This window comes from Diadema antillarum, unplaced genomic scaffold, assembly GCF_040938485.1.
Source record: "Diadema antillarum isolate AM-2024a unplaced genomic scaffold, OU_Dant_1.0 scf00000098, whole genome shotgun sequence".
Taxonomy (NCBI): Eukaryota; Metazoa; Echinodermata; class Echinoidea; order Diadematoida; family Diadematidae; genus Diadema; species Diadema antillarum.
Window position 1 is genome coordinate 2,508,497 of NW_027270987.1, and position 20,061 is coordinate 2,528,557.

General features: G+C 38.9%; 1 protein-coding gene across 1 annotated transcript in view; it reads right to left on the bottom strand.

Moving 5' to 3' along the window:
• The window catches only part of LOC139718660 (uncharacterized), a 132,409-nt gene that overhangs the window by 41,749 nt on the left and 70,599 nt on the right, over nucleotides 1–20,061 (bottom strand). Inside the window, exon 3 of the mRNA XM_071630118.1 lies at nucleotides 10,185–10,314. Coding sequence (XP_071486219.1) covers nucleotides 10,185–10,314 — 130 coding nt within the window. The remainder of the gene's footprint in view (nucleotides 1–10,184; nucleotides 10,315–20,061) is intronic.

Below are 20,061 nucleotides of genomic sequence, written 5' to 3' on the forward strand. Positions count from 1 at the left end.
ACCAAAGAGGTATATCTCCTTGATCTGACACACCCATTGCAGGCTATTCAAAATAGCTATCTTGGTCATGCCACCAAAACATAATGTTCTGTAGTACCCCCTGTAGACTTTGTTCACTAAATAAGTGGCACAGATTGCTTTACATGCATTTGCATTAACAGGATATCTTGCTATGGTTTGCTTTGGAACAAAGTATCCCTATTCGATGAAAATGGTAACATCCCCATTTCTTTGCACTTTTCACAAAAGTATTTGTTTCTAATTAATACAAGAATGTCATAAAATCATATATGATTTTATACATGAACTTTTTGAATGTGGTTACTGGAACCACTTGCCCAATTCTACTTGGACAGTATTTTAAATATCAGAAAAACTGCTGAAGAATTAAAAAGCCTATAGTATAATAGGCATATCAACGCTTGAAAGACATTATGAATGTCCATCTGCATGTGTGTGTGTGCGCGTGTGTGTGTGTGCATGCCTGTGCATGTGTACCAAAGGTATATTGGTATATTGGTGTGTTTATTCATGAGCACCATAAAACAAGCAAATGGATATAAATGTGGTAACAAATGATGATGAAATTACAACGTACCTGTTGGTAATGGTTTCGGGGATCCAACAGATTTTGATCGATTTTATACAGGGATACTGTCTAATGAATTCAGTCACACTGTGAAAAAGCTTAAAATAGCACCATTCAAGAGTCATATTCAACCTATTTTAGGATGAAGTTGATATCACATGAATTCATTGCCCTGTGGCCCAATGCATTAAAATGGAAGCACGATCCCTTGTTGTGAAGCCTGAATAATTTCCTGACACAAACTTGCTTTGCTTTGTTCTTTTTTTTTAAAACCAATTAAAGGTGAAAAATCATCATTTTGGCATCATGAAATATGCATCACTGAACTAAAACTTATACTGATAACATATTAGTTGAAATTGGTTTAATCCATCACTTCTGCACAAATTCAGAAAGAAATTTCTCCCACCCCCCCCCCCAAAAAAAAAAACCTGTTTCAGAAAGTAACATAAACTTTCATCTTTAGTGATGCATTACATATTTTCAGACTCAGTAAAAAATTTAGCAATTTAGAGCATTTTCTTAAATTCTGATACTGAAACAAGCAAATAGCATCAAACCTGTCTATAGTGGCCATCCAAGGTACATGAAAAGAGTGGCCACTATGAACAGGTGGCCGCTAAGGCAGGCTTGGCTGTAAATATGAACAAGGGAAGGCTCAAATGAGAAATTTTTCACCCTACCTCACGAAACTTTAACCCACCGAAGACGAGTCCCGAGAATACTCAGGCAGGTATCTATGAGAAATGCGTGTTATAGCAAAATCAGTCCATCCTCAACAGGTTAACAATGAACAAAAAATAAAAAATAAATAAAAATTCTGGAAGTTGATGGGTTAAAGGGGGAATAATAAGTAGAGAGGAGACAATGTCAGGGGTGCTCAGAAAAAGGATGCTGGATGGATGATACACGTTAGAGGATGGAGACACTTTGGCAGCTGATGAATTATTGAATAATTTTTTTTCCCCTCCCCACCCACAATCGATGATGGTTGGGAGTGATGGGCGGGTTATTGATAACCGGACTGGTGTCAATATTTCACTGCTTTTCTCATGCAGTCTGTAAGCGGGTCACGGCCAATTCATTTGTGCATCTCGGCATGGAGCGAGAGAGAGAGAGAGAGAGAGAGAGAGAGAGGATAGAGAGATAGAGTGATAACAGAGGAAGTAAGAGGTGGAAGGTAGGAAAGTCAAATGAGGAGGAAGGTAAAAGATTGTTGATTGAGGAAACTTAAAGCATAGAGACATCTACTGATATATAATGAGGTAATACTTTCATATTCGGAAGCACATACATACAACATATAGCTGAGCAATTAAGTCCAACAACCACAGATACTGCATCAACTCTTGGGTGTGATGCTCACATAAAACAGACTTTCTGGTTTTGTTGTTGTTTTGTGTGTATGATTGGTGCTTTTTTTTAGGGGGTGGGCTAGGGGAGAGACATGATTCAAGAATTGATTTTATCATAAGTTAATGGCACCTATCTTTATGTTATGAAATTCTAAACCTCTGACACCTGTCTATACCCAAATTCCACATGAGGTCCTATCACAAGTAGATATTAAGTTACAATATTCCTCCATGTCCAGTCTATGCTGAGTCAGTTTGAACATTCTGCCCTCAAAGACTGGCTCGAGATTCTCTGAGTGAAATACTGCACATGAGTTGCATGCACATAGTTCTGCACAATAGAAAAAAAACTTAAACATAGAACAAAACTGCACCCTTTCCCCCACTGCCTTTTCTACAAAGAATGCCTGAATCATAAAGTGGGCTTTCATGCCATTACCCATGTTTGAATCACAGAAATTTACTGAATGTATCAAAAACTGGAGACAAAATACACTATGTATGTCTTTATTCATTTGTCTGTCTGTGCCAATATATCCTTTGCTATACAAGTCACCACACCGAGTCCATAAACAATCACGGGGATAATATAAGTGATCCATTACTGTCACGTTCTAATTTAATTCAGCTAGACACGTAAGCACATGTGTGATGATCGTGCCCCTGAAATGCAGTAGCCATTACAAAAATCTGCAACCTCTGTAAATATCAAATACCGCAAAGCAAGATATTTTTCACGGCATGAATTTTCCTGAATTGGAGCCGATGGCCTTTTTTGTGGTATGAAATTTTGAACTGTCACTGGCATTCATCATACATAGGACCCTAGCGTAGACAAGAACTTTCACATAATGCATTTTAATTTGGAAATCTTGGTTCTCACGTAAATCTGCGCAACTAAAATGCATGTGAACATTCCTCACTTTACAGTGACTACACTGAAAGTGAGAGAGACAGAAAGAGAGAGAAAAATAAAGGAATATACACTATACATGTAGTTGATGCTGCACAGCTTTGATAAGATGTGGTTTATGACACCATACCAAATTAGACCCTGGGCAAATGTCATCTTCTAAATACCCAAGGAAATGATGTGGCACTATCGGGGAATAAAATAATGGATCAATTATGGCTGCGATATCAACAAGTTTCAAGAATTAATTATAAGGGTGGAGCAGTTATGATACAACAAAGATGGAAAAGGGTGAAGAAAAAAAAAGTTGAAGGCATCTCATTTTTGATGATGTAGTGGCATCTCGCTCCATTGGCAAGATTACCCTATCACGGAGAAGAAAAATGAAATTAATGTACACATACATATAAAAGCCATTCCTCCTGCAAATTATACCTTGCTCCTAAACCTCTTCATCTTTCATGCCCCACTGGGCAAAATGCTGCCATAACACATCGCACGGCCTTGACTGTTGCTTTCGGTCTATTGGCAGACCTTTCCTGCGCACAATTGGAAGGATACACATAATGAAACTGGGGCTTGAGTGGATCAATTAACGAATGGTTGCCGTGGAATCGCGAGAATGCAAACTTATTAGCGAAATTCTGCGCTCTACAGCAGAACGGCAGAAGAGGGATGGGGGCGGTACTTACCAAACTGGTGATTACATAGATTTTCCAGTGTTTTACTTTTGAACCTGATCTAGATATAGGGCTTGTGATGAGCAAAGTGTAGACCAAAGAAAATAAACCAATGGGGGAAAAAAGAGTCATCCAGCCCCGTATATGGCTGTATTTAATCTATATTAGTAGAAATATCAGCAGAAAGGTTGTACTTTTGCAATTGATGGGTAGAATGGGAGTTATCATGAGATTTGTGTCGAAAATTTGGCATACCATGGAAAATTGTAACGTCACTGATAGTTTCGTACAAAAGACACAACTACAAAATACATACATACACACACTTATATACACACATACATACACATATAGTGAGTATGTGCACAAAGTCATGTAACAGAGAGAAAAATCTTATGACACAAAGTAATTGTGTGATGAATAATGGACACAAACACTGTGAAGTGCTTTGCCATTGGAAAACTTTTTTTTTTTCTGGAAGGGCTAATGCCAGTCATATTGCATATACACCAAATATTGTGTTGGTGATGTGTCCTCGAGACAAATGGTCTGTGAAAAGAGCAGGAATTCATTCAGGAAGTCAACAAAATACTGAAAGGTTCTAGATGTTTAAAAGTTGAAGTAGACATAAAGTGTATTCATATTTAGTAAACCAGTTTTTGAGTATATTGTGTAAACCAAATATGTGTGTATGTGTCTGTCTAGCTGCCTTCTTTCTTTCTTTTTGTATCAACAACACATTACTTTAATAGTGTGGGACTGAACACCATCATGGACTTTTCATACTAAAAGTCTGTTTTTACGAGAAACAAATGTTGAAGAACCCTAAGTGTTCAAGCAAATGGAGATGAAATGTCATGCCAGAAAAAAAAATACCATCCAGGAATACCATCAAAATGTAAAGTTATTCTTTGACCACACAAAGAAGGGGCTAAAATGACAGGTAGTCAGGTTGTAACATGTGGTAGTGCTATATAAATGCACATGATCTAGAACTGTCCTGCATTTGACAAGCTCAGTTTACTGCTGCTCTTTTGGCACAAGGCCACATTTCCAATTCTCTTAATTATTAATTTTCCTCGTGATATTTAGCCTCATGTTTCGTTCATGCAAGAGTTTCTTTTCTTTTCTCTTTCTTTCTTGTAGATTTCTTTAGATATCATTTTTACATATTTTTTCAATTTATTAAAATTCTTTAAGATATTAATAGCTTTGCTTTGTTTTTGCTTGATAACTCCAGAAAAGGGTCATCGCATGCAAGAAAGGAAGTCATCAGCAAGTGGCACTTATCTAGGTGGTACTATCATCTTTCAACAAAATCCTAGGAACTCAACACCCAGCGAACTCACCGATACCCATGTAACATTCACCATGCTGGTATGTGCAGGCCTGAGTTTTGTTCTCAGTACTGATGGCATGGAATAATGCATGGGACAAGTTCACCGTCTCCACATTAGAGGAATACGATGTGAGAACAGAACTGAAAATTCAGGACCAAAGAAGTGAAGGCCATGGAGAGTTGCATCAGCTGTATCTTGTACAAATGGTTTCAAAGTTAAGTAAACCATACACAATGGTAGGCATGGGGCACCATATATACACAATCTTCCATTTTGTGTGTGTGATTTTTTTTCCTTTCATTTCTTTGAGGGAACTATGCAATGCAAATGCATGTTGACCTGTGTCGATTTATACCCTGATCATAACATGTGTGGCCAAAAAAATAAATACCAAAATATGTTCCATACATTTCATACATTTTTTTTTAATTTTCCTTTTACCATTGGATATACTCACAAAAAAAAAAAATCCATGCCTGTCAATGACATCATCTATCAATCATTACTCAAGTACTAATATGATTAACAAAATACATTGGGAAGTACTTTTCCCAAGACTGAGCACAACTTGCATGTTTCCATTTTACTGATTGGGGGGGGGGGGGGGGGGGACATGCAAGATATGCTCAGTCTACGGCAAGGTGCATTCTAACGTCTTATGTTAATCAAATTAATATTTTACGAGTGATTGACAGACGATGTCATTGACAGAGTCTTAGTATGGAAGGTTTTGTCATGTTTTGTATAGACATATCCAAGTATTCTGAAGAAAAATTAATATACCATATTTCATATGGCATTGCCAAACATTTAGACATTCTTTTGGCCACATAGGTGATAATCAGGGTATTATGAATTAAAAGAAGTCTTCATGCATTTGCATTGTACAGTCGTGTTAATGAAAGTCACACAAATGCGTAAACCAATTAGATCCAATCTGAAATGCACTTGGCACAATTCAATCACTCAAATTGCAGATTACTCTGCTCCTGGCTTTCAACTTTACATGGCATCACGCTGAATAAATCTTATTGCTCTGTCCACATCTGAAATCTATTCAGCAGGTAGATTCTTATCAGGCTCAAAATAAAAATTATACACTAAATTAAAGTTTTAAATTAAGCGATGCACTCTTACAACAGACACTGCTCTGATTTGCAATGTGTTTCTGCCTGAGATTTGGCATGGTGCTTTTTTATAAATGCTTTCCATGGGCTCAAAAATAAGATTCTGTATATCTCACGCCATATTCCAGGCTGCACACACTCCAACAAGTCTGAAAGGGGATATGATTCCTCATGTACAGCTATGAATGTATTGCAACACTGGACTGAGCAGGAACAGAATGGATTATCGCAATCCAAATAATTGTCCTTTCGAAAGCCACTCCCAGTAATCCGCTATAACTTTTGTAAACTAGGTCAGCATTTGCATACCACCTCACCAGCATGCACACTCTCAATCAAATATCAGTTTGACCATTTAAGTCGACCTGCAGATAAATATGAACCAGGGAATTATCTCGCCGATGTTGTAATTTCCTCCTAATTCAGCTCGCAATCGTCCCCCATTACGGCGTAATGAGCGACGAAGGCTGAATCGCTAGGTGTGAGATGGGTCTTTTCTGCACCACGTGTGGACTGACACCATGGGCTGAAGAGAAAAGAAATGGCTTCTGATTGCCTCCACAAGCTGCCTATTTAGGCAAATTGCATTTCAAGGTTCAAAAACACTCTGCCACATATCATATCCAATAAGGGTTCTGTAAAGGACTCCCTAGTCAACTTCAATGCCATTTGTATACAGTATGTATTGATAAAGCAGTTTTAGGATACCACACAATACCTCTACAGGATACCTAATGAAATACTGCCTTTTTGATTTGATAAAAGTGTTGTTGGTACAGATATCAGCGCGGCCAGAGGGGGAAAAAAATATATCAACGTCACAGTTCTCATCATATCAAGGTGAGGACACCAAGAAGCTTTTCACATAGTTTTACCCACTAAAGACTAGTTCCGAGTATAATCGCACAGGTTCCTATGGGAAATGCGTGATATAGCAGAATCAGCTAATCCTCAACGGGTTAAAGTATGAAAAGAGATGATATGATACAGGGATTCTCTTGATTACCACACATTCTACATTATATCTAACTGCCGGGTTGGATGATTGTAAACATATCATCTTGAGGACATGCTTTTCTTAAAACAGTCATAAGAATGTGTTTTAAAAAAAATGATGCTTCCTTACTGATATTACGCCAAGACTTTGAGAGACAAATAAATTATTCCAATTGAATATGGAGCATGTGATTCTGAAAGGAAGAGTAAGTTATCAATTCGGCAAATGAAATGCTGACATAAATTGTACATCCTATTTGATGTAATGATGAAAACTGTTTCAGATGAACTGGACCTAAGACTACTTGTAGATCCAGCTGATGTAGTTTATGTTTACAGTGTACTTATGTACAAAAGACTGCCATTCTACATCCACATCCTCAAACAAAATCACAGGCAATTTTGATATTCCATTAGATTCGACAAAAAAAAAAAATCTTCCCTTAAATCAACAAGTGGAAGAACTGAAATACTGTATTCCTATACCAAATTTGCAATAAACTTGATAACTTTTCTCGTTGGCATAACACACTAAAGCAAGATAGATTGACATGTCACTTAGTATCATCTCACTGTTTGTATACACAACATCACAGCTCTTCTTTCATCTTCTTGTGCTGCAGCCCAACGTGCCGATACGCCGGTGTATTACGAACACTCACAAACTCTTCAGCCTGACCTAGAAACCACAAATGGTCTCTAACCTCCCCCGTCAAATAAGAGACCACGAACAAAAACAGGTTTCGGGGGATACCACTCACTCACTGCATCGTGCACGGGCAGACAACTACAAAGGGCAGCGAGAAAAGTTACAGATCAGCGATTACCTCCAAATTACGACATCTTTTCCGCAGAGTACCTTCCACCCGCTGTCATCCAGCACTTCTTCTTCTAAGGGGGGAAAAAACAAAAATTGGTGCCAAATGAGACGACAAAAAGGAATCGCAAACTTTATGGTGTATTGTTGAAATCCGGCACTGTGGGAGACCACATGTACGACGCGTTGACAAGTTCTATTATATTCCACTCTGGCTGTTAAGTGGGAGCGCACTGCACCCCTCCCGACGACAAAAGCCCCCCTTTCAACGCTGCACACGCACTCATGTTGGAAGAAGAAGGGCCAGGGAGGGAGGGAAAAGAGGAAAGGGGGGGGGGGAGAGAGTGAGTGAGGGTGGTGAATGAGAATGGGAGGACAAAGAACAAAAGAAGTGGTGCAGGTTCACGCTTCGGTACACGTCTTTGACGAAGGGCCCAGCGAACTCCTTTATTGTGGCAACCACATTCCAATGTATTCCGCGCTGACCGGCTAGGCAGGCACATGAGGTCATAGTTCTCACAGGGTCCCACTGCCCAGCATCCATTTTTCTCCTTGAAAATGACTGAAGACATTTTTTTTTCTTCATCATCAGTCCATGAAGTCTCACAAACTATTCACAACTTCCTCCAACATTACTCAGTGAATTCCTACATCTCTTTTTTTTTTTCCTTCTCATGCTGACCATTTACGAACTCTCGCATCATTCAAATCATGATATGTTGGGGACATACTCAAATAATCAGCACTATGGTGCTTCTCGCGAATGGAAAGCACATGGACACTACATCAACCCTTCATCTGATACACTATGCAATATGTAATTGAGGGAGAAACCTTTTTTTTGTAATGAAAACTTCATTTTTATCATAATGGTTGGCAAACTATTTGCATTGACCTTAATACCGATGTCATTCTTAAAGCAGAAAATTATCACCTGCTTGAAAGCTTGCTATATGTGTGTATGTGCCACGGTGTGTATGTGTAGAGAGAAAGAATTAATGGAAAGACGGACAAAAATTATGAGATCTCTTATACATACTGTACCATGGCAACACCAGAACAGGAGATGTCAATGCACCATATTGCAACTACATGTAAGCATTTGTTTGCTACAGTAGAAAGAAGAAAATATGATGATCAGGACATAGACAAATAGCAGAAGGCACTGCAGGAAGATATTACTGTTATCTCCTGATGAGGAAATTAATGAGAGCCACAGTCCTGCAATAATCACACACACAAATCCCTGCAGAGGTTTCATTCTATCTCCAGGTACGAAAAGCTGATGAATGGGGGTGGGGGGAGGGGTGAGAGAGGGGGATCAGGTTGGGTAGCTTAAAATTACCAAAATCCTTTGAGGTGGAATTTATGAAAAGCTAATGCAGCTTAACGACTGTTCTGACCTTGTAATCCAATGTGATGCTTTGAAGGCGTCAGTGTGGGATTTCCATCAAACGCTAGCCTGCAAGCCTGATTATGAGTGTGCATGAATATGTGAGGGGGGCCCTGCCTAAATTCATTCATTCACTTTGGTCTCAGGACCCCACTGGATTTCATGTATGGCTCAACCGAAATTACGTGGAGCAGTACTGAGGACCATGGGCAGAGTAGGACCCTTCCACAAAAGCTCTACCGCACTACCAGTGCACTGATGTGCGTTGAAATGCAGTGTAAAGTACTTTACACAACAGTGATGACTGAATTAGTCCAATGCTTGTTGAACAGGACAAATTTAACAAAATATTGGGACCTGTTTGACATTATCACAATATACTCTTTCCAAGTTCATGGTTGTACGGAACAAAAGTGGATCACAGCAACCACATGTCTTAATGAAGATGATACAAGGACATTGGTCCACTTGTAAACTACTGCATACGCCATTAATAGTGCGTCTAAAATTTCGCGAATTGGAACTTCCCGACGATTTCTTGAGTGGTTATATTCGCGATCGTGGAGTTCTGACCTGTCATTTCTCCGAACGGAGAAATGTATACATGTACGTGACATTCACAGTGCGATCAGTCAATATTTTCGCGTGTCTTAAATTTCGCGAATAGCACCTGACTCGCGAAATTTGCGAAATTAAAAACCTCACAAAATATTCTGCGTATACAGTAGCATACTTGTGTGTGTGTGGGGGGGGGGGGGGGGGGTAGATCTCTATTTTGCTTGTTCACAGTGTACTTTCATAAGAGCAGTCAAGACAAATTTTGGGAGATTCCAGGGTTCTCCTTATTCTCCTGATTAATCTTCGAATAAAAGACAGTTACTTCCAAAATGGTCGACTTGGAGGATCTTTGGCATAATTCCCAAGTGCTTCTGACAATTTCTTTGATCATTCTGTAACCCCCACAAGTCACCTACCTGTTGCTCTTCCCTTCTTGCAGCAGCAGTGGAGATACTTCCTTTTGACTTGCTGGACAGCTTACGCTCTGCCTTGGAATGCTTCCCATGATGCCCGGCATCTCCATGGGGACCCGGGCCATGAATGGGTCTGGAAATATGAAGGAAAAACATGCAAAGAATGCAATGAATCACCTCAAAAACGTAACCTTAGAACTGAATGTACGTACCTACACACATTCCCTGCAAATAGTCACCTCTATCGTGGATGTACATGCATATCCAATTCTCAAATATTCAATTGTGATACAGTTTATTTGAAAAACACATTCTGGAGCAAAACTGGACTTGAACTCAGGGTCTCTGGTTTATGAGCCTACGGTATTACCCACTGCACCACACTGTTCCTACTGTGCAAATGAAGCTACACAGCTGAAGTTTCAACTAAAATGTAAGACCTTCTCTTTAAAGAGGGACGCTGGAAATATGTCATAATTGCAAGCAAACACAATCCCTCATCCACAGGGCATTAATGGGAATACCAATCAATTCAGAAAAATTCACATTTCAAGCACCCCAAGTTCCTCACCTGATTCCATCATTCCCTGAATCCAACAGTGGTTACAATATAACAAATCACCAAAATTATCATCTGGAACTTATCTCCACGGATAACACATCGATGTCCACACCACATCACTTTCTACAACATATTATAATCATTCATGAGCAACATACTGTATCATCATCTGCACACTCTCTGTGCAAGATAACACCCAACTACAACACACTGCCATCTCCAGTGTACAACCAAGGAGTTACCAGTTCACTGGTAACTCCTTGGTACAACACACAACCAGTAACAACAACTAAATGAATACTTGAAATGTGCTTGCTAACATGCTATTTATTCTAATTTCTATTCTCAGCAAAACAACATTACAGAAATGTTAAAATCTCCAGAAATCACATGCTATTAATATCTCCTGCTTCCACTTGCTTGCAATTAACAGACTAAGTTACAACCAAAGTTGACCAAATTTTTAATTACTTCATGAGGATGAGTTATGGAAAAGAAAGGAAAAATATGCTTGAAATAGCATCAGATAAATTGAGGCCCTGTTATTCTAATCATGAGCAGAAAACCTTGCATGCAAAGGGACACAACCAGTAGGAACAATTCCATTCCACCCACAGCAAAAATGAAAATTGAGGCCTCGTCGTCGCTCAATGCAAGGAGCTTGATGCGTGCGTGAAATGTCATTGGGTCAGTACATTCGTTCCCACGCATGAGCCGTTCATTCATTCATTTGTTAAATTGTTAATGCGGCACTCATTAGCGGGTAAAGTCGTCATCACGTTGCACGGCTATTCTATTCTTGCCTTTTTTTTGCGTGTCTTTGTGCATGCACTGCCCACTCTGATCAATAAACGGGACTCGGGTGGTGAAAAACACGGCAGCAAGAGCATCAATCAAAAGACTGACTGCCACTTTCTTCTAAACATTAATTGGATCTTTATTTGTTTTCTACCAGTGTCCACTCCCAACCTCCATTCTCTTTTCTGTATTTGCCTTCCAAACTGATCTCTCATTTCATTTTGTCAATATTGCTCTATTCTCATTTTCTTTTCTTAAAATGACTACAATAAATTGTCCCCTACACTCATTACAGACACACTAAATCACACGTAACTGTTTTCATTCCTTTCTTTCTCTTTCGCTGTCTCTCAATCTACATCCACATCTGCATCTACTGCATACTTTTTCAAATACCAAAAACACCAAATCCATTTATTTCAACTTTCATTCCCCTACTTTGCATTATTTCTCTCTTCATTCTGGGGCCTGAATCCTGACGTCAAACAAATAATACAACTTGTCACCTCAACAGGCTACGTAAACTGTGAAATGCACATATATGTCTAGTCATATCTTGTAAGGTATTGTTATCGCCTCCTTTGACAAAATGCACATCCTACTCCATCTTCTGACATTTGCTGCAGGTACAATTAAACTTTCTAGTACACACTCTGTTCTTCCCACACACTTGACGCCGATGCCGAAACCCAATTGATAGCAAAGGACTTGAAATTAAAACACACTATGATTAGATAGTGGCATTTATCTTGCAGTTCTTGACTAGGCCCCCGTCCGCAATGTGTGTACAGTTTCTGCTTCGTGTGTGACGTTTGAGTCTGATGGCCCTTTCTCCTGATTGGATGATGAGGAGTGTTTCGATGGAAAGTCCACACGAGATGGAATCAATCCCAAATGCTGCGGAAGCCGGGGCGATGTTTCACCTCATCAGTCCATCTCATTAACTCCTGTGGCACGGCTAGTGTTGGCTGGCGTGTCCGTTGCCAACTTCTGCCGATTTTCGCAAAAGAGAACGGGGTCAGGTCAAAATCTCTCATTTGGTCAGTGTGGGCTACTGATGGCCCCGTCATGGCAACAGCTCCTCCGTGACTTTTAGCACCAACGCCGGATTCCGGTTACAAACGGGGCATGGTAAACTGCTCCCTCCTTTCTGAGATTGCTGAATTAAGCATCAAATATTGTCCAACACAAATTAATCCCTTTCAAACAGAAAGTTATAAAGTACTCATGCTATCATTTCATCACAGTTGCATTTGTGATTGCAAGCTACAACTGTATATGTTTCATGAACACCAAGGAAAAGAAAATAAATCCTATTACATTTTTATATATGTTTAATTTTTATTACGGTAGGACTTCAACCAATTTGTTTGTTCAATGGTCTCCTATATCAGAGTCAACTTGACTACAAAAGGGCACTGGGTTTTCAAAATTCAAAAAATACCAATAACATAATGACAAAAATTGATGGCGCAGACCACGAGGCTCACTAATCACTAAAAGACCATGCACATTTCATCTGATAACCCATAAATGGATTGTTGTGAAGATAAAATATACTCCATGCGGGTGTGCTATTTTACATACAGTATTCATAACACTATCTATCTGTGATGCATCATTCTTTGTTCCACATTTACGTTATAGAATGCCTTCTTTTCTTGTTCCAAGTATGTCCGGCTTTCAGCCTCTTTTTAATATCAATGCTGTACCCTATTCAACTTTCAAAAATAATCTGGACATGGGATTAACCTGAAAGATACTACATTGTTAGTTTGTTTGTGTTTTATTTACTATTACCCTATTTCATACATCATCACGTCATTAATTAGTTCTTGTAAGACTTTCTCTTTAAAAACAGAAAATGTGATGAAATGTTTGTTGTGAATGATAAACTATCTGATTTCTTGCCTGTAATGGTTTGTCTCACAATACTATTTCCATAGCTATTGGCATATCTTGATTTACATCACCCCTCCTTTCTCCTATTCTTCTACCTAATTCATTTTATCTGCCCTTCCCTCCATCCCTTCCCCTCTCCTTCCCCATGCTCACCATCCCTCACCTCCCACCCATCTCCCACCGAAAAAAAAGGAGGATGAAAGACGGTGCATACAGTCACAATTTGTGAGAAGTGATCATCCTGCCGATAATATGATGGCCTAAATAGGCTAACAGGTCATTTACTCTCTTTCCTTCCACACTGCATTGTACCTTCAGTAGTACAGGAAATGCCCCCATCATAATATACTTGCAAACTAGGCCAGCTGAGCGGAACATCACATTAAAATTCACGGACCATTTGACATGCGCAACAGCCAGAGGAAAGGTCACTCAGCTAGTCAAAGCACATTACATATCTCGCCAGTTTCTAGCTGAGCCACGCATCCAGCTACGTAAAGGCTTCCAAAGAGCTGTCAACAACTGTCGGTCTACCCTTGTAGTCAAAAAAAGAGAAATGATAATAAATAAATAATAATAATAATGATGACAATAAAAATAAATAAATAAATGCATAAATAACTAAACAAATACAAAAAAATAGTTGGGGGAGGGGAGGATGCTTTTCTAATCATTTCAGAAGCATCAATTTTATATACATATCAATATGATACCAGAAAATGTTGGCTAATTGGGTGCTGCATCAATTATTGCCATTTACATGTATTAAGTCTAGCAGTCATCAGTAAGAATGCCAATATGGTAATAGTTTAGTCCAAAGACGTCTGGTTGTCCCCCCCCCCCCCCTCACCTTCCCCCCCCCCCCCCCCCCCCTTCTGGCACAGAGCAACCTTTTAAATTATGTAAAAAAATCACAATTACCTGCCAAACACTTTTCTTTTTTTTTTTCTTTTTTTTTTAATCAATGGAACGCACCAGTACAAGTATGTAGTTATTAGTTGAACCATAGGTCCACAAGAAATTAGAACATCGACATTCTAGTGCTGTTGTCACCATTTGGCACATTAATAGCAAAAATCTGCAGGTATTTTGAAACTTCCTGTATGGACATGCCTTTGGTCTGCTGTAGCATGTACGCATGTGCTGAATGCAAACAGTGCATTTCCTGATTGGCAAGCCTTACTTGTAATCAAATCACACTGTAACTCAGTGCTCACCAACTAATGCTTTTATCTGACTACACACAATGGAAATCACCTCTGCTCTAGCACACAAGGAAACAAATTTATGACCAAGAAGCTCAAAATACCACAGTTGCATCACTTGAACGCATGTGAGCAGAATGTGGCGCCTGGGGAATGAAACCTGTAACGGAATCTTCAAATGGAGTGGCCCCCCAACTCCCCAGAGCTGAAAGGCTATATTGAATCTTTAATGAAATCCCCCAAGAATGAAAATGAATTTAACCCAGGTTCATCTGCAAATAGCAAGATGCTCATCAGGGGGAAAAAAGACAAACAAACAAACACAAGAAGAACAGGAAAGATTGATCTCATGGGTCCTAAAAAGGAAGAAAAGAATATCCTCTGAGGCAATACCTAAGTGTCAAGCAATAATTTGCACAAGATTTCTTGAGGCTGCTTGTTTCCAGACCAAACAAATTCCCTTCTACAAGTCACACAAGTGACTTAACAATGGTGTTGTTATTTGAGTGGGAAGAGGTGGTTTAGTCAGGGAGGAACTTGCAATAAAAGAACATAACTGTGATATTTCACTGCACAAATTACAGTATGTAAACTATTAAACATGACTACAACTGGAACATTAATCATATTTTGGGTAAAGATGCTTGTACACGCTTTAGTACATAATTCGTACAACATTCAAAGACATGTTGAATGAGAAACAATAACCATTCAGATGCTAACACACCTTGGCACAATTCAATTACCATGATGCTTATTCAGTTAAAATATATTAGATTTGGCATCTGTTACACAGCCAATGCAGCATTCACATCTTTACAACTCAGGTCATTATATGCTCTGTTAAAAAAAGAAGAAAGTAGCAAAAAAGACACATAAATACATTGACATACATAATGGAGAGAGAGATAGATACATAGTGTAGATAGATAGATAGATAGATACTGAGTAGATAGATAGATCTAGATAGATGGATAGATGCCGAGTAGATAGATAGATCTAGATAGATAGATAGATAGATAGATAGATAGATAGATAGATAGATAAATAAATAAATAAATAGACTGATAGATAGATTGAGAGATTGAGAGAGACATATACATGTAGATGCATATGAACAGAGTGCAGTGGATGCAGAAACAACACGGCTCTTGCAGATGATAGTAATCCCAGCCATACAGCGTTGGGCTGGTCCAATGTCAAATAGTAACTCGAACTTTCTACTTCTACCAAGTAAACACAATTTGCCGTAAAGACGTGACCTTTGGCAACCACCAGCACTTTCATTGGAATAATTCCATCGAAAATCATCAGCACAAGAAAGAGGGGAAATATGCAGAGTCCACTTAGATGGACGTCCCCCCCCCCCCCCATAATTCCATGCCTGTACTCCATTTCCCCTAAGAATTATATCATCCTAAAATAACAGCAATGCCACCGAACATGGAATGACACTCAAAGCCACTCCAACTAAAACGTATTAGAAACAAAGAAATGGAGTCAGACTTTTTAGATGCAAGTTGCAATGCAGGCAAGGAGACCTCAGATTAAAAGCAAAGCTATTGGCATAATTATTGCCTACGAGATATAAATGTTCCGAGTCTTTGGTTCCTCTTTTGAGAAATGAAGATGAAGTCATTTCATAGATTGAGAGAAACATTGATAGATATTGCCTTCGGTAGGACTAGGTAATAGAACAGTGCACGCACACATGCATGCACTTTTCCATTAAAAGCATCAAGGGAATACAGAAGCAGAGATCTGTTCTCACAAAAATAGGTCATCAATGCTACAGACAACCACATGATAAAACTAAAAAGAAAAATATATCAACTGTTCATGTTTGTAACAAATTCCATAATGCTTGTGTTGTTGAATTGGATAGAACTTTGTGTTGATGACACAGGAAAGCATCAAAATAAAGGCGGTTTTAAAGGGACTGTACAGTACTGGTTGAGGTGGGGATTCATGTTCTGAACATTCCCAAGTGAGAAATCTCTTATGAAATATGAAAGAGCATGTAATTTTAAGAAGGATTCAATGTTTATTTGATGAAAATTGGATTTCAAATGGCTGAGATATCAAAAAAAAAGTGATAATAATAAAAGGCGACAGGCCACACCTTTCATTAGGATCTCTTTGTTTCACCTTGTTTTTGGATATCTCAGCCATTTCAAAACTGATTTTCATCAAATAGACTTTTGATACCCCTTAGAATTGCATGTTCTTTGACATCTCAAAGAGTGGTTTCTGAATATCTGGCAAAACGTTAAAAGCTAAATCCTCACCTCAACCAGAACTCTAAACACCCTCTAAGACTTTCAAGATTGGGTATTTCATCACGACACTTTCATTGAAACTCTTACCTCCCACACACAGAATGATGACAACAATTTATAAAATAATGATTACAGTAACAGTAGATAATACCATGGTTTTTCCGATGACATGATTACAAAGGAAACTGAATAGATTATGTTCCAGATCAGTATATGTATATAAACAGGTTCCCAATCCCATGGATTCTGAATCTTGTAAATAAGTAAAACCAATCAATTACACTGAATCTGCCAAATAAAAAAGTGTGAGCTGTCTCCTTCCATATACAACTGTGAGTAAAGACAGAAAATGATGATATAAACAGTGACTTCACTAAAATGCATTGTTCTCAGTAGCTCATTAAGTATGCTCTACTTCTATACTATCTTTCCTCTACTTCAGTGTTACCATCATCATTTCATATGCACATACCGATAGTTAAAACAGTATCGGGGTAGGCACTCTAGAAGGAGCTGCAGTATATCTATCGCACAAATACACCGTTTCATTAATCCTCTGACATTCAAGAGAAAAGTGTTCAGTCATTCCTACAATAAATTTCTACACTTTAGTTGTGGCTGAGAAGTCCATGGTATAGACTCTGTCGGTTGCCATAATGACCAAAATTTACTGACGTTCAGGCTGATCATGACCCTGCTGCTAAATTCTTCCGACACCATGCTCACCACTTCCTCATTCACCGTTCACATTGTGTTGCTAAAGGTGAAAAACATACTCCTCAACAATAACAAAAAAGCCAAGTTTCTTGAAGGAATAACTTCACCTCTATGACCAGAGGCAGCACCAACTAAAAAGATGTTCTCCTCTTCCGACCCACTTTCTTGCTTCCCCGGGGTAAAAAAGACACAATGTGGGATGGTCACATGATATCATACTCTAGTCTCAATCACAGAGTTTTAAAGGGGTTAAATCACCCCAGCGTCCATTACCCAGATCCCGGGGCAAACAGAGGGGCCCCATAGGTGCACAGGGGTTAATTCTGAGATATACAATGTCAATTACAATGTAATGGTGTAGACAAAAAAACACTGTAGCATCTGACAGGCAACAGACATGATACAGAAGTGCCAGATCCCAATTTATACAGTGGATTTCATTGACACCGTATTTGCAACAAAACGACAAACAAAATGGAACATTCTTTAACAAAAATGTAGTGAGTTTAATTTTCACACACACATGGGCATGTCAAGCTATGAATGATATTTATTTCATTTCATGCTTTTTAAAACTGAATATGTATCAACCTGAGCAAAGATACCTGAACTGCAGTTAACACAGAAACATAGAGATGTACATCCAATTTTGCCTGGCCAAACTAGAATGATAGTAATTTTAACCCATTATAAGGACGGGCTGATTTTGCTACAACACACATTTCCCATAGACACTTGCCCGTCGAGTATACTCTGGACTCGTCCTCAACAGGCTAATAGGCCATACATGTAGCTGCAGAGGTCGTAAATCTGAAGTTAAATACTAGTACCCAGTATGGCTGAAACACGTGCAGGTCAGATGCCAAACTATGTATAAGCATCTTATACTGAAAGCTTGCCTCAGACGGGCTATGAATTTTCTTCTGTGTTACACGAATATGGAGCATGTACAGTGAAAGCAAACGGGAGTAATTGTTTCAACAAAAGGTGAATAATAGAGAATCTAGCAGGTATATTTACACAGTGGGCATACTCACCTTTTTATGATAATCGTCAATTTACTTGGTGGTTTTTCCTCTTTACTCCCATGTACTAAATTCTCTCTCTCTAATCTACCAATATGATCTCTCCCTCTATCTATCTACCCATCCATCTCTTCCTCTCTCTCTATCTCTCTCTATGTATTTATCTATCTACCTCGTTCTCTCTCTTTTTCCTTCCATGATCTCTCGCCGACAAACGCACACAGATACAGTATCCAGTATCCCATTCGCCGTATCTACTGGTGTGCAACAGTCTATTAAATTTACATTAACAGAGCGCTTGAAGTGTACAATTATGAACAAGTATCGATCCGACCCCTTTCTTTTCCCTCCAGTTTTCCTCTCCATCTGCTCTGGCGAGGCTTTTGTTCTACCATGTGAACGCCAAACTCAATCATGATGATGATGATGATGATGATGATGACGCAGTACTTTATAGGAGGGGCTATTGTTCTCGAGGGGCGGGCAGACTCCAGATGAAAGAGCCCCAGCGGAGGACAAAGGGTGCTCGGCCCTGGACATATTGATTGAGGCCAGGGACAGACCTGGCTCTGACTGTACAGTCGGTGTTTTCACTGACGAAGTGTTCAGGACACGGAAGGAATGGAGTATTTTAAGAGAAGTCGGAACATTCCAGTTTTTGTTATAGATTTCATAGATACTTCCATCAAATGGATTGCAAAAGATCTACACCCTTCTTAGCAAGCAATGCAGTTTGTTTGTTTGTTTTTTGTCTTCTCCAACACTTTATCTATGGATGATCATCATGCAGTAGCACTGTGAATACTCAATCAATCTGCATGGCTACAAAGGCGGGATGAAAAGAGCTTTTCATTGAACAATCTCTCTCTAGGCCACAATAATGATCGTGAGAAGCCCGCTTCACATGCCACTTGCCCTTCACAAAACATGAGTCTAGTCTTCTACTTCAGACTCATGTATGATAACATTTCACATATTCAAAAAGAAAGTAATAAAAAAATTCTAGCCCGGTGGCCAAGACTACCACTGATTGACAGTTTTGTAGGAGTGACTATAGATTTGCCCATGCTAGACACAGAGACAGAGATTTTAGATCTTTACAGGACAAGTTCACTTTAATATAAAAACTGTACATGTAGCTTAAGTGAATGCAGCAATATCAGTAGAACACATCAGAGAAAGTTTAAGGAAAATTGGACAATCCATTCAAAAGTTATAAATTCTTAAAAGTTTTTAGGCAGTTGTGCTGGATGACAAGACTACTACAGTTTATGATGACACGTGTATGCATATAATGATATAAGGAAAACAAAGAGAATTCCACAAACTTTCATTTCCTTTTTAAAGTACACATTCTATGGACTTGTTACTAATGTATGTTAGGGGTAATAT